The sequence below is a fragment of the Aquila chrysaetos genome, chromosome 4 (genome assembly GCF_900496995.4).
Source record: "Aquila chrysaetos chrysaetos chromosome 4, bAquChr1.4, whole genome shotgun sequence".
NCBI lineage: Eukaryota > Metazoa > Chordata > Aves > Accipitriformes > Accipitridae > Aquila > Aquila chrysaetos.
The window spans coordinates 1,002,464-1,017,353 of NC_044007.1; the positions used below are offsets into that span (position 1 = coordinate 1,002,464).

The following is a 14,890-nucleotide window of genomic DNA, read 5'->3' on the forward strand; positions in this document are numbered from 1 at the left end:
GATGTCGGTCCCCAAATAAGAGATGGGGACCCAACTGCCTAACACCCCGCCCCAGGCTTTGGGGGTCCCCTTGGGTGCATGCGGGACTCAAGGAGAGCCAAGAGGGGACATCAGCTGGGGATGGAAGCTTTGGGACCTGTTGCTGCCCCACAGAGACGTGGCATCCCGCTGTGATGTGGGGCCGGGAGGGTTGCACGCGGGCCCCAGGACACCGACGTGACTCTGGTGGACACCAGAGAACAGGCGTGACCCTGCCGTGGAGAAATCCCCACGGCCTTGGAGCAAGGAGAAGTTGGGGGGCTGCTCTCTGCCCCATGGGGAGGAGAAAGGCACCCATGGGGACTTGGGGAGGGGCACAGCTGCCCCACGATGAGGTGACTCGTTATGGCTTTCCCCATGAGAAGGTCCGGGCTGCCACCATCCTGGGGGTCTCCCCGCAGCCGTAGGTGGCTTTACCTGAAGATGCCCTCGGTCTGGTCCCCGTTGAGCGCCAGGACCTCCTCGGAGAGGCGGGTCTGCACCCAGGGCAGCTGCCGGTCGGGGTACCGCTCCTTCTGCATGTTGATGATGTCCTGCAGGGAGCTGCCGAACATGGAAGGGTTGAAGACGGCGTTCTTGGCATGGCGAATCTCCTCGATGTTCGGCTTCTTCAGGCCCTGTGAGAGACAAGAGAGGTCACCGGCGTCGTCAGGAGCTGTGGCCAGTGTCCCCGCAGCCGGGACCGGCATGTGGGGTCCTGCTCAATCCCAGTACCCCATGGCCGAGGTCCAGGGCTGGTTGCCACGCATCCAGAGCCCAAGCCCATCGCGTGATGGAGACAGCGGATGGAACCATGGATGAACTCCGGCCAACCCGGCCAAGGTCTCCAGCGGCGCCACGCGCCAGAAGCTGAGTGCCGAAATGCAGCCGGTGGGCAGGTGCCTCCACCCGTCACCTTGATTCGAAAGCAAATCCAGCCCTGGGGACTCTCCCCACGGTGCTTGGTAGGACCCCCATGCTCTGCCACGCGTGGGGCCACGGCAACGCTGGAGCATCTACACCAATGAGCCGTGTAGGGAGGATGATGAGCCACAGCTCTGGGATGCTTCTGGAAAGCAGAGCACCGGCACCGTGGTTGGTTCATCTGTGCCTGCTTGAAGCGGGGGCACCAGTACCGGCACCGGATCCTGCACGGTGCGGGGCCAGGGGAAACCTCTGGGTTCCCTCTCCGGCTGGGCTGGTGGTTCGGTCACAGGAGGGCACTGGTGTTCTTCCCAACCACGCAGGAGATGTACGTGGCCATGGCAGGATGCAGAAGGGATGGAGTTGGTGAATGTGTGCGTGGTGGGATGAAGAGATGGACGCGGTGGAGGTGTGCGTGGTGGGATGAAGAGGAGATGGACGCGGTGGAGGTGTGCGTGGTGGGATGAAGAGGAGATGGACGCGGTGGAGGTGTGCGTGGTGGGATGAAGAGGAGATGGACGCGGTGGAGGTGTGCGTGGTGGGATGAAGAGGAGTTGGACGCAGCTGCCTGACAGCTGGATCTGGCCCAGCATCTCCCCGCCAGAGCCAACGACAGAAGGAGCCGCCCCGGCCGTGCCTCAAGCTGCTGGTGGGGTCCAGGTCCTCAATCGCTCCTGTCTGCCTTCAAAGGTCAGCAGGATACGGCCATCAATGGGCCCTTGGTGAGCCCGTCTGCTGTGGGCCGAGGAGGGGCCCCACCGTCTCTCCTCTATTCCCATGAAATGAGGAGGGGGAAACTGAGGCAGCCGTGGTGGTGGTGGGGGCCATGAAAAGCACCCCAGGCTGTAAACTAATCCCTCTCCGGGGTGTTTTATTAAATAAATCAGTGACGGCCCCAGGGATGGATCTGGCTCGACGAGCTGCCGCGGTGATGGCGATCTGGGAGGAGCGGGGGGCCAGCAGGGCAGCCCCCCCAAAAGCCAGGGAGATGGGAGCTGCTGGAGCTGCCTTTTCAATCCTTGCCATGGTTTTGCTCCCAGGATCATTTCCTTAATCCCAGTGTGATCCCTTGGTGATGGGTAGGTTTGGGAAGGACCTGGGGAACCCCAGAGGAGATGCAGTGATGGACAAACCACGCTGGAGCTGCCCGGAGCATCCTCACCACGGGTCTGGCACAAGCTGCCACGCTGTTTCCAGCATTCTCCAGCTTCATCCCTCCCTCCTCCTCCTCTTCCAGACCCCATCCCCAAATCCCAGCAGCCCCCTCGGTGGTGCCGGCCGGGGTTAGCTGCCCACCGCTGCCCTCCCCGTGCCCAACGGTTGGACGATACCTTCTTGGCTCCCGTCAGAGCTGCCTTCTGCAGCTTGTTGTAGCAGTACTTGGCGTAAGTGCTTATTGCCACCCCTGCAAGAGAAAACAGAGAGTGGGTGGGTGGGTGGGGGTGTCAGATCTGGGTCATGGGGGGGGCCATAGGGGAGGGTCTGCGTGTCCCCTGCCAAGGGGGTGAAGCTCATCCCGGCTCCAGGAGGGTGTCAGGGTCCCCCTGGGATGCGGGGCAGCACCGGTGCTGCTCCGTCTCTGTCCCCATCACCGCTGCTGGGGGGGTGTTTGAAGAGGACAAGGTTTCCCCCCCCACCCCGACCCCAGACCCTTCTTGCAAGGAGTGTCCCCACAACTCAACCCGCTCCCCAAGAGCCTCAGACCTTGGAGAAGCCACATCCTCGTACCCACCAAACACGGAGGCTTGGAGCCCCCTCGGCTCCAGCCTCTTCCCACTCACTCCGGTGGCCTCGTGCAGGGATGTCCCGGCTTTCGGGGCCGATTTTTCACCCCGCAGCCATCGCTTCCACTGTCACCGCCCACCCTACACCATCCATCGTCTCCTGATGCCACCACTTCCACCCTCATCCCTCTCCGCACCATCCATCCCTTCCTCCTGATGCGCTTCAGCAAGGAGATGGCACGCTCAAACCTTGGAGCATTCCCCAGCTGCCAATGGGCTCATCCCAAGGGAGATGCTCCAGCATCCCCCAGCCGAGAGCCCTGGGGACCTGGTGGTACCTTCTGGACCACCCCAGAAGAGGCTGACAGCCCAAGAAATTCTTCCAAGAGCCTAAAAATAGGCAAATTGAACAAAAAATTCCATCATCTGAGACCTTCTCTCCTTCAGTAGCTTTGAAACCACGACGCCAGCACCAGTCCTGCCGTCGGCGCGGCTTTTGCGCCACTGGAGCCGCGTGTCCCGCCGCATCCCAAACCCGTCCTGCTGGTGAGAATGGTCCAGGAGCTAAAAATATGCTTTTTCTATTTAATATTGGTGCAAAAGAGGGGAAAATAGGGCTTCTGCAGAAGAGCTGGTGGCTGGCGGCCACTTGCTGTCCCAACCCCTGATGGGCGCGTTTTGGTTAAAACCAAACTTGGGGACTTGGGATCATCTACTTTTCCCTCCACCCCTGATGCTGTTGTCTTCCAAGGGTTTCCCTGATGGTTTTTGGGCACAGTAAATGCTCCAGGGGGGAGCTGATGGATGCGTGTGGGGGGGTGTCTGAAGCCACCCTGAAGGAGGCGGCTTGGGGGATGTCCAGAACTGGGTGACCTCAAATCTGGTGCCCATTGATCGAATCATGGAATGGTTTGGGTTGGAAGGGACCTTTGAAGGTCATCTAGTCCAACCCCCCTGCCATGGGCAGGGACATCTTCAACCAGATCAGGTGGGTTCTTTGGATGCAGCCCAGGAGACGGTTGGCCTGCTGGGCTGCGAGCGCACATTGCCGGCTCACGTCCCACTTGTCACCCACCCGTGTCCCCAAGTCCTTCGCCACTCTCCGTCCCTTCATCCCCCAGCCTGTACGGATACGGGGGATTGCCCCCACCCGGGTGCAGGACCTTGCCCTTGGCCTGGTTGAACCTCATGGGGGTTCACATGGGCCCCACTTCTCCAGCCTGTCCGGGTCCCTCAGGCGGGTCAACCCCACCACTCAGCTCGGTGTCATCGCCAAACTGGCTGAGGGAGCACTCGATCCCACCGTCTACGTCGTCGATGAAGAGGTTAAACAGCAACCTTAATTCACGGATGCTCCTAAACCATTTCTTGGGGTGTCTCCACTCCCCCCCCCCCCCCCCCCAGCTCCAGGTCCCAGCCCCACCATTGCTGGGGCTCCAGGTTGAGGTCCCTCACCTTGCGCTGGGAACCTCTTGGTTTCATCCGGGATGCCGAGCCTTCACCGGCATCCCGCTCCGGCAAACCACACCAAAAGCCAGAGGGATGCCGGGAAAAGGGGCTCATCCCACGTCCCCGTCCCCCCCCGCTCTGCCCCACCGGTGATGGCCACGGCACCAAGGATGCTCGTGCCCACCTCGGGGTCATCCATCAAACACCGAGAAAACCCATCAGCATCTTCTAAGTGGCTCCGCTTAATTAAATCCCTGCCTTCCCCCTCTTGTTAATGGCTATTAAATTGATATATAATATTGTAGTTGTATATATCATATTAAAATTATATGATATATACTTTAATATTATATATTTATAGATAACATTATATATAACTGTTTATCAATAATGTTTTATATATACTATATTTCTAAATTATTTATATAATATTATCTTTATAAAAATATCTATTTTGTTATATGTGACTATATATAATGTTATATATATCTATAACATTATACAGAATAGTCTACATTTATATCTTAGGTTTATTTGTTATATTATCCAAACATTAAAAAAATATAATTTGTAACATTATATATATTTATATATTATATATAACGTTCTATATATCACATAGGTATGGGTAACATTATATATAATAGATAAAAACGTAAAATGGGATCTAGGCTATCCACGTCTCTAACCGACACTTGTTTATTGCTTACAGATGCTATTTGTAGCCTTCGTACTTCTCCTAAGTACTCTCTCCCACCTATTTCTGCCATCCTGGGCTCGCCCCCGTCCTCCCCGCGGCCCCCCGCCCCCGGCAAGCGCAGCCCCTCCAAGCATCCAGGCAGCGAGCAGAGCCGAGGGGAGCTGGGGGTCCGGGGGGGGAAGGCGGAGAAGAAGGAGGTTGGCTACTAGGGCTAAGAGAAAGAAGGCCCAAGCGAGCGGTGACACGGCCCCTACCATCGTGCTCTTCGATATAGGGCTTGGGTTTCTTTCTCAATTTGGATTTCTTCTTATTGGTCCTTTCCAGGATTTCTTTAATGTGCTGGGTCACTGGGAAACAAACAAAGCGATGAAGACAAGGGAATGGAACGGAAGGGGAGAATGAAACTGGAAATGAAAACGGAAAGAAAAAGACAAATGAACGCTGAAACTGGAAAATAAAGTGAAACTATAAGTGAAAATAACGAAAGTTTAAAAAAAAAAAAGAAAATTGGAAAATAAAAGTGAAAATAAAACGAAATTAAAATGAAAATAAAATAAAAAATGAAAAAGAAATAAAATACAAATGAAAATAAAAAGAAATTAAAATGAAAATAAAATAAAAATTAAAATGAAGCTGAAAATAAAAATGAAAAAAATTTAAATAAAATAAAAAGAAATAAAATGAAAATAAAACTGAAAATAAAAATAATAAAATGAAATAAAAATAAGTGAAAATGAAAATAAAAAATACAATAGAAATGAAAATGAAAATAAATAAAAATGGAAATAAAAATGAAAATAAAAAATAAAAATGAAATAAAAAATAAAAATGAAAATTAAAACCAAAAAATAAAAATGAAAATAAAAGTAAAAAATAAAAATGAAATAAAAAATAAAAACAAAAATGAAAATAAAGAATAAAAACCAATCGGGCGACGGCTGGCGGGGCCGGGTGGCAGAGCACGGCTGGAGCAGAGCTGAGCGCAGGCACGCTGCTGAAGGGGGGGCTTGGGGGAGAGCCTCTCCCGGCGGAGCGCTGGTTTTCGCCACCGGTGCGCCAAATCCAGCGTGAGCACGGCGATGGGGATGAAATGAGCTTGACACCTCCGCTGCGGGCAGCCCCCAGCCCTCCCAGCACCCGTCGGTGCCGCGACGGTGGGGGTCTTCCCCGCCCGGTGGTACCCACCCGTGTGCCGGCCCCAACCGGGCACGCCGGCGCCGGAGCCGGCTGCCCTCGGGGACGCTCTCGCACACGGGGCTTTCTCGCCCACCCTGCGGCTTTCCCCGTGGACACCTCGGTTGGGTTCATCTCCTCTCGTCCCCAAGCTGGCCAGATCCGCCACGGCTCCGTGCAATGCCGGTGTCGCCCAGACCTCCTTGCTTGGTCCCTGGGGAGCCGAAGGGCACCCGAAAACAACAGTCCTACAATTCCCACCCATTTGGGGTCAACTAGCCCAAATTTATGTCTCTTCTATCTGCCATGACCAAAAACCACCTCGGGAGCTGAGAATCAAGCTGGCTTCCCTTCCAGCATGGTTTTTTTTTGATCCAAAGCTACTCGAGAAGCCAGAAGAAGCATCTGGAGATATCACAGAATCATAGAATGGTTTGGGTCGGAAGGGACCTCTAAAGGTGTCCTCATGGGCCAGGAGAAGTCCTGGGAACTCTCGCTTACGGCCACCCCCAGGGGAGGTGATGCCGAGCCTGCAGCAAAGGTGTCAAAGCTCATTTCGTGTTGGGTCTCGTGCTGGATTTCCGTGCGCCGGGGAGGAAAGGACGGTGGTAAAGGCACCGCCGCTCTTGCTGCACCTCCAGGAGGGCTGTTGGATGAGTTCCTCGCCCACCTTTCAACAAGGAGACTCATGAATGTGAAGGGGAAAGGAACAAAATAATAATAAATAAATGGGTTGCGACATCAGCAGGGGCCAAAGCCACCGGGCAGCCGTTTCTCTCTTACCTTTAGTGTCATTCACTGGATCCATGTGCCTGTAAATGTATCCTTCTAGGTAGGAATGAAATTTGGGAGTGGGTGGGAAAAAGGCCAAACAAATGGCCATGAGCTCCCAGCCCCGGGCCAGGCTCTCGTAACGGAAGTTCTCGGTGGTCTGCCGGCACAGCTGGATGTAGAGCTCGTCTCTCAGACCCTGCATGCTCCAGCCTTTGGTGGCGATCTCCAAGGCCACGTTGAGCTGGTCCGTCTTGGCCCGCCGATCCCCCATGTACATCTGAATCAGTTTAAATATCTCGCACGCCTCTTTCTTGACGTTGCGGTCGTTGGTCATGATCATGGGTTTCTTGATGGACTCGCTGCTCCAGGCCAGCATGTTGGCGATGGACACCTTCCTGCGGAAGAGCCCTTGGGTGTGCTTGTTGAAGTGCTTGGAGGCCCAGTTCTCAATGTCCGTCTCCGAGGAGGGCTTCCGCAGGTTGAAGGTGGGGAAGACACAGCTGGCGCTAGGCATCATGTTCCTGGTCTGTCTGCTGCTCTCGAACTGGGCGCAGGCACCGAGATCCTCTGACTAGGAGACAACAGCCAGACAACTCAATGTTACTAATAGCATGGCCTCACCACCACACCAACCAACCAACCAACCAACCAACCAAGCCACACCAACCAACCAACCAACCACCACACCAACCAACCAACCAACCACCCACCCACCCAACCATTACAGCATCAAGAGCTTGCCCCACGCTCAACCCAAAAGCTACGTCCTCTCCAAGGAGCTGCTCCTTAATCCCATCGTGGGCAAGTGGAGCTGGCCCGGCGCCAGCGGCCAGGCAGCTTGTGGCATTGGTCGGCATCGGGAGGGAGGGCACCAGTGGGTGTTATCGCAAAGCCACCCAAAAGCTGATGTGCCAGACTCCGTTCACACCTGGGACCCCGGTTTGCACTGAGGCTTTGCAGTCATGGACAGAAGAAGCTGGTGGCCATCAATAACGTGGGGGAAGCAAAGGGCAAGTGGCTTCAGGTTCCACCAGTCCTTCGGGCACACCGGGGAGGGGACACACTCACCTGTAACCAGCCCCCCAAATAACCCCTTCTCCGCAGAGCCATGTTCGAGCATGGTTCTCCAGCAGCCACATACCCAGCAGGAGGCTGGTGGCTCCTCCAAACCATAATCAAAATGGCTGGTGTTCCTTTATATCCCACATGCAGAGGGACACAAGCTGTCCAGGATCTAACCTGCAGAGCACCCAGCCAGGTAGGACCTCTGCAGAGCAAAGGGTACCCCTTGCAAACCAGTGTCCTTCTACTACTGGAACCAGCACAGCTTATGGATATCACCCCAGGAGGTGGAGGGACACCCAAACAGCTGATGACCGGCATGGAGAAAGGCAAACAAGGACACTTGGGATGGACCGCTCCCCGGTCTGCAGCCAGCCAATGTGGCTTCATCATCTGTCAGCTCCCTCTTCTGCAAGTGCAAAGTCTGGGCCAGCATCACCTGGGTTTGGTGGCCCTGGGGACGTGACTCATAGGCAGGCAGGAGGCGAGCCCTTCCCATCCAGAGGTGACATTGCTGTCCCCACCTTGTGCAGAGGAACCGTGTCAGTGGCCCTGAGCAGGGACCATGTGCAAGGTGACTGCAACAGTGCCACGGCCTTGGGGCTGGACTTTAGATGAGGAACAGAAGAAGAAAAGCAGGAGGCAGAACCAAGGTGGAAAGAGCCAGGGCCATGTGGAGGTGGCAAGTCCAGGAGGAGACAAGGAAGCCACCCAAAGAGCCACTACTAGAGCTGCTGGTAGACAACTGACCCTCTGCTTCATCAAACAAGTCAAGGTTCTTGTCTCTTCGCTCAACAGCTCATCCCTTCCCAGTGTTGAGGTCTCCTCTTCTTACTGACGTCACTCAGCTCCCACCTTGCACCATGGTGATGACAGCAGGGACCTGGCCATGGGGACACGGGACCTTCACCTCTTGAGGGACCTCGCCCTGCCTTTCCTATGGACACCAGATCACCCAAAAGGTCATTCTGTGTCCTCCAAACTGCTGGGCAGTTGAAGGCATGTGGGGCTTTCTGGGTGGAAGGAGATGCAGCATTTGCTCTGAGGCTTCTCACTCAGCAGCCATTGGTGCCGTGGCTCTTCCAGAAACCAGTCCACGAGCTGGGCCACAGCCACGCTGTTCACCCAGGGCACCCACGGAGAAGCAAAGGACCACGTCAGCTGGGGACATCAGCCTTCTCCAGCCACATCCACCCCAGCGGACAGCGTAGGCAGGCTGGGGAGCGACACAGGCAGCAAGATGTGATGGATCCTCTACTGCTAGTGCCAATATAAAATTAGCTTCAGCCCCAATTAGCACAGTCCTAAATGAACTTGGGGGAAGCCTAGACCTACAACAAGGGGATAAGCAACCGGGCGTCAACGGCAGCTGGCCATGGCCTCCTGGCAGGGTGCTGGCAGGGGGCTGCTGCTGCCCGTCCCGTGGGGTGACCCTCCTTTCAGCTCAGGGATTAGGGGAACACTCAAACCCAGAAGCAAATTCAAGCATGCTGTGGGGGAACGAGGTCCTGGTGCCACGTGGGTGGGGTTCGGATGCACCCCGGTGCGGGGTCAATGTGGGGACACACCATCGGTGACACCGGGCACGTCCCCGTCGCTTGTGCTGCTCCATCGCATCTCCTGTGTGCTTCTCTCCTCTGCCAGGTCTCCGTATCTCCCCGCATGTCATCCTCAGTGTCGTTTTGTTCCTGTTTTCTTCTCCGTTTCTGGCACATCTTGCTGTCATGGACAGCGTGATAACCCTCCGCACAAAGCTCCCACCATGGCCGGTCGCAGGTCTGGGCCCACCGCAAGAGGCTTCCACTTCAACCAGCGTTGAAGGTTCCCCAGCTGATGGGGGCATAGGAAACCAAACTAAAACCATGTGACAATCTTAGACATGATCATCGAATGGTTTGGGTTGGGAGAGACCTTCAAAGATCATCTAGTCAATCCCCCCTGCCATGAGCAGGGACATCTTCAACGAGATCAGGTTGCTCAGAGCCCCGTCCAACCTGACCTGGAATGTTTCCAGGGATGGGGCATCGACGACCTCTCTGGGCAACCTGGGCCAGTGTTTCACCACCCTGGCTGGAAATCTGCTCTTCCTGAGCTTGAGGGCAACATCAGACAGGGGCAACCAGACAGAAACGCCCGGGCAGCAGAAAAGAGTCCCACTACCTCCCAAGCTCCAGGCAGAAGGCATAGGATCACTAATGTGGCAGCTGTTCCTCCAGGCCAATGTGAGCATCCAAAGCAGATTTGGAGCTCTTCAGTTTTGGGTTTGAACCTCCTCGTGCGGCACCGAGTGCTTGGGGACACTTCTGCATGGGGAATTTTCTTCTGCTGCCTTTGGATGCAATGCCCCATTGATTTCCTTACACATTCCCATAGGCAAAAAAGGGATTTTGCCAGATTATTTGCTGTTTCCCAGGTCCACGTCCAGGGTCTCTCTCCTCCTTGCTGATAACAAGCTCTGTCTTCCAGGCAGTTTTTGAGGTTGGATTGCTCTCACCAGGGTAACTATCCCTGCACACGGCATCATCAATCCATTTTTAAAAAGCCATTATAGCCTTTCCTAGTGTCCTTACATCAACCTTTGATGCATCCGAAAGCAAATCAAGTGGTCTTCCTCCGGTAGCCTTGTCTTCACCTCCCCACCTCTGCAGCCCGCCTCTGGGCTCTTCTGGCTGTGGGGACATGGGCATCATCGCTGTCCTTGCCCAGAGCGGGGCACTACAGGTCAGAGGGGCAGATTTTGGGTGATGGGTGCTGGAGGGGAAAGGACATGAGAGCTGAAAGCCAGAAGCCAGGAGCTGCTGATGGGAAACATCTGATGGGCTGGAAGATGGGCACAGGGGATGCATCAGCTCCAGCAGGTCCAGGTCAGAGACAATGGGGGGCTATCAGCAGCAGGAGGGCTACACTGTCACAAAAATGGTCTGTGGGAGCCCCAGGAGCTCTGGGATGGGAGCTTGGGGCAGGAGGGGTCTCCAGGACCGGGGCAGCTCAGTCCCAGGGAGAGAACAGGCAGCTCAGAGCCCTGGGAAGAAGATCGTGGAAAGCTGGTGTGCTTGTGGCTGTTTCATCCCAAGGTTTTGAGGGACCAGCTTGCTACGGAGCAACTTCTTTGAGGGATCAGCTTGCTAAGGACCACCTTTGAGGGACAAGCTTGCAAGGGACCGACTTCTATGAGAAAGCAAATCTGGCAGCCAGATCAGCAGTGCTGTCAATCCCAACATGCCAGGGAGAAGACAGAGGCAGGACCTCTGTGGGGTGCTGCCTGTGATCAGATGGGACAGCCTGCACCGGTGGGACGAAGCTCCTCAACTTACTTTCAGTACTCACTGGGAAAAACTGCCGTAACTGGAAATTGCCTCGGAGTTACTGGTGGGTCTGGTGATGGGTTCAGCCACCACCTGGATGGCTGGAGCTGGGGTTGGTGGGTAAACACCCCAACTCAAACGTGGCGCTGCCCGTCCCTGCTCACCGCAAAAGCCAAGGGCCAGCGGCACTGCTCCAGCACCTCGAACCGCTACGGCCTGGAACAACCTGGAGAGCAAACCCTCATTTCTGGCAGAGGACCCCTTTGAAAATGGAAGCAGGTGGAGAGAGCAGAAAGGGGCTGATTTTCTTGATGCCGCTTACACACCCTGGCCATCTCCCCTCGCTCTGCAGAAGGGACATCCCTGCTCACGCGTCTCCTACAGCTGGATGGGGACCGGAGATGGCATTTTGGGTGTCCCCAGAATCCAGCGCTCTTGGAGGATGCTACGAAGCCCAGGCTGAGCCACCGCGGGCTTGGTAGGGGAAATCTCCTGCACTGCCGCTGTCTGACGGTGACGTGATGTGAAATGCAAGGAGATGAGTTACTGCAAAGCCCACGAGCCCTGTACGTGTGCCGGGAGCACCGAGCACAGCCGGGGACGGGTGCTCGGGGCTCCCCTGGGAGCCGCATGGGTGCTGGGGGTCCAGACCGAGGGAGGAGAAGCAGCGCCCGAAGCCGCAGCACAGGGCTGGGGCTGCCACAGTGCAGAGGTGCCCGTGCGGCATTCGGTAGCTACGAAAGCGTGGGATCGCCCCGGGGACCATCCCGCTGGATCTGCAGCGGAGGCAGGGATTTAAACCGGCTTTACAAGAAGAAGGAGCTTTAACCAGGAGGGCGGCGGGGACGCCGCGCTGCCACGTGGTGCGGTCTGCCTAACCTGGCGCGGCACCCGAGGAGATGCCGAGCGGCGGGCAAGGGTTGGTGGTGTGGGGCACGCGGTTAAGCCCCCCCAACGCTGAGGACATCCCTGAGGACGTTACCTGAGATGGATGCAGGTAGGGCTCGGGGGAGGCCAGGTTGGTCTGCACGGAGACGCTCTTCTCCAGCAGGATCTGGGGGAAGCCCAGCTTCTCGAAGGTGTTCCTCTTCCAGTGCTTGTTCTCCTGCTGCGCCAACGCCTCATCCTCGCTGAAGGCTCGCACCACCGGACCCGGCATGGGCAAAGGGAGGGCACCGTCGCTCTCGTAGCCAGAACCGTCCTTTTGGGAATCCCAGCTGCTCCGTTGTTTCATATGGTAGTGGGCTTGCTGGGCTTCCCAAGCCAGGCGTGCCTGTGCCAGGAAGGGCTCGGGGAAGCCCCGTGCCGCCTCTGCCTCCGCCGCCTTGCTCTCCGTACGGTTCATCGGTGACCTGTTGGGTCCCGGGGTGGCTCGTTCCTCACCCAGCATCTGCTCGCCCAACACCTCCCGGTCCCCCGAGCCGTCCGTGGAGGAGGCGTTGGGGTCGTGGGATAGGGAAGGCTTTCGGCTTTTCCTCTTTCTGGTGGAGGGTGAGTAGCCAGTGGAGGACAAAGTGTCCTGTTGGCTGGACCACGACATGGAGTCCTCGCCCTGGGCCACTTGGCCACCCGTTGGGCCAGGGCAGAAGTCGGGTCCCTCCATGCTGCTGTAGTCACCCGATTTGATCTCCAAGCGTTGGTCCCGGACCAGGCAGGGGCTGTGCTGCAGCGAGTAGGAGCCGCCGATGGGGTTGGGGGAATATTTGTGCCTCAACCCCGTCTTCATCTTGGGGCTGGAGCCCGACTGCTCGACGTAGACCAGCTGCCTGACGTACTCCTTGCCGGCGGGGCTGTACTCCAGGCTCATGAACCGGTCGGGACACTTCTGTTTGGTGAGCACCAACTGCTGGTAGGGTGAGTTGGAGCCTTGCTTGGGCGACTGCAGGAAGGGGTGAGGTTTACGGATGGGCGATTTCTGCGGCGAGCCGGCTTTGTAGCTCCCGCTGGCTTCGTACTGCATGTCCACAGGGGGTTCATCATAGATGGGAGCCTGGTACTCCATGGGGGGTTCCTCATAGAGGGGGGGCTCATAAGCGTAGCGGGGTGAGGAGGGTTGCGACTCGCTGGAGTGCTTGCGGTGCTGGGCTTGGAGCGGGGAGCAGAAGGAGTCCCCCCGGCCGAGCAGCGGCGAGCAGCTGCCCACGTGCTCGGCCCTCTTCAGGAAGGGTGACTGCTTCCTCTCCGGGAAGAAAACAGAGTTGTCGGTGTCGGGGGCGAAGGTTTGTAGGTTGGGCGACTGTTGGCCCCCTGAGGGTCGCCGCGAACGGGTGCCCGGTTGGTTTTCGGGCGCGTAGCCGTTGCCTTGGTGCATGAGGAAGCTGGGCTCGCGGTCGGTCACTTTGATCAGCATCCGCTCCTTGGTGCCGGCGTTCCATCGCAGGGATGACGTCCTGCGGGGAGAAACACAGCGCCGCCATCAGCGAGCAAAGCCCCCCGTGACCACAGGTGGACAGACTCCCCCGAACTGCTGCCCTGAGACCCCCCAGACCCTCGGCTGCAGCAGAGCCCAAAGGATGGACATGCCCAAGCACCCCAAGCCTCTCCCATCAGGTGAAGACCACATTGGTGATGGAGAGACCAGGGCATTGTCACTGTCCCAAACGCAGTGGGCACCAGCCCGCAGCCCTCCCCGGCTCCCACAGACCTCAGCAACCCCAGGGTGCACGAAGGACATGCAGGTTGGAAAGCCAAGCCCCAAAAAGTGATGACACCCCTTGGGGTACATCTCTAGGAGACAGCCCTGAATCAGCCCTCCCCGCTCGTGCCTTGGTGCTTCTTGGAGCAGAACGGCGATGGAGGAGCGAGCATGGCCACCCGCTGGGGACAAGCCTTGGGGCAGTTATACGTTGGGTGACAGTTTCATGGGTGTTTAGGAACGCAGTCCTTGCAGGGAGCGGGGACTGACCCCACCACAGTCCCCACCTGGGATTGGCTCTTTGCTGGGATCTCCCATCCCAGGGCAAGGAGAAGACACCTACGCACAGCCCCGTGTCTCCTGCCTCTTCGTGCTTTCCATTCCCTGCAGCACGCAGGATCAACCCATCTCACTCCCTCCATCCAGCCCCCTGCCCAGGATTAACACCCTCCTCCGGGTCCCAGCTGGAGCTGGGTTATGTTAAACCCAGGAAAAAACAATAATCCCAAGCATTGTTTAAAAAGAAATGGAAGGCAAAAAGCTTCAGACTTTACCCCCTCTGCTGCAAAGGGAGTCCACGGTGGGGGGACAGGGCAGAGGACTGAACCTCTGCCTGCGGTTTGGCTCCTGCAGGGATGCTAAATAGCTTGGGGAGGGGGTTTGAAAACACAACCCTGACCCGTGCAGAGATGTCCCAGCCCCACGAAACGTGAACCCCCATTGCCTCGTACCCAAAGGCCACGGGGCAGCTACTTGTGGCAGCACTGAAGTGGAGTACCGACATGCTGGGGCAGGGAGGGGAGGGACAGCTTAGCCAACTGCCTAAACCCACACGACAGATGGGCACCTCGGTCTCCAAAGGGATGGAGCACAAACACCGCAGGAGATGAGAGCAGCAGCTGCCCTCCATCCCCTTCATCACCCCAAAAAACCCTAGGGCCAGCCCTGGATGGGATGAGCATCTCACCACAGCTGCGAGGATGTGCAAGATGCACACGGAGAAGCGAGCAAGAGCTGGAGCTGCGGCGGCAGATGCCCACGGCTTCCCTTTCTTGATGCTTAAGCTCACTGCATCCCTCAGCCACTCCGCATCCCACGCGATGATGCCCTGCGCGCTTCCACTGAA

The 14,890-nt window shown here is 56.7% G+C and overlaps 1 protein-coding gene across 5 annotated transcripts in view; it reads right to left on the minus strand.

Moving 5' to 3' along the window:
• ARHGAP39 (Rho GTPase activating protein 39) overlaps positions 1-14,890 on the minus strand; it is a 147,135-nt gene that overhangs the window by 805 nt on the left and 131,440 nt on the right. For 4 of the 5 annotated variants that reach the window (XM_030011655.2, XM_030011656.2, XM_030011654.2 and 1 more), the window contains 5 exons: positions 12,112-13,519; positions 6,772-7,333; positions 5,070-5,162; positions 2,274-2,347; positions 457-656 (listed from right to left, as the gene is read on the minus strand). In XM_030011655.2, coding sequence (XP_029867515.1) covers positions 457-656; positions 2,274-2,347; positions 5,070-5,162; positions 6,772-7,333; positions 12,112-13,519 — 2,337 coding nt within the window. The remainder of the gene's footprint in view (positions 1-456; positions 657-2,273; positions 2,348-5,069; positions 5,163-6,771; positions 7,334-12,111; positions 13,520-14,890) is intronic. The other variant, XM_030011657.2, reaches the window with a different exon arrangement.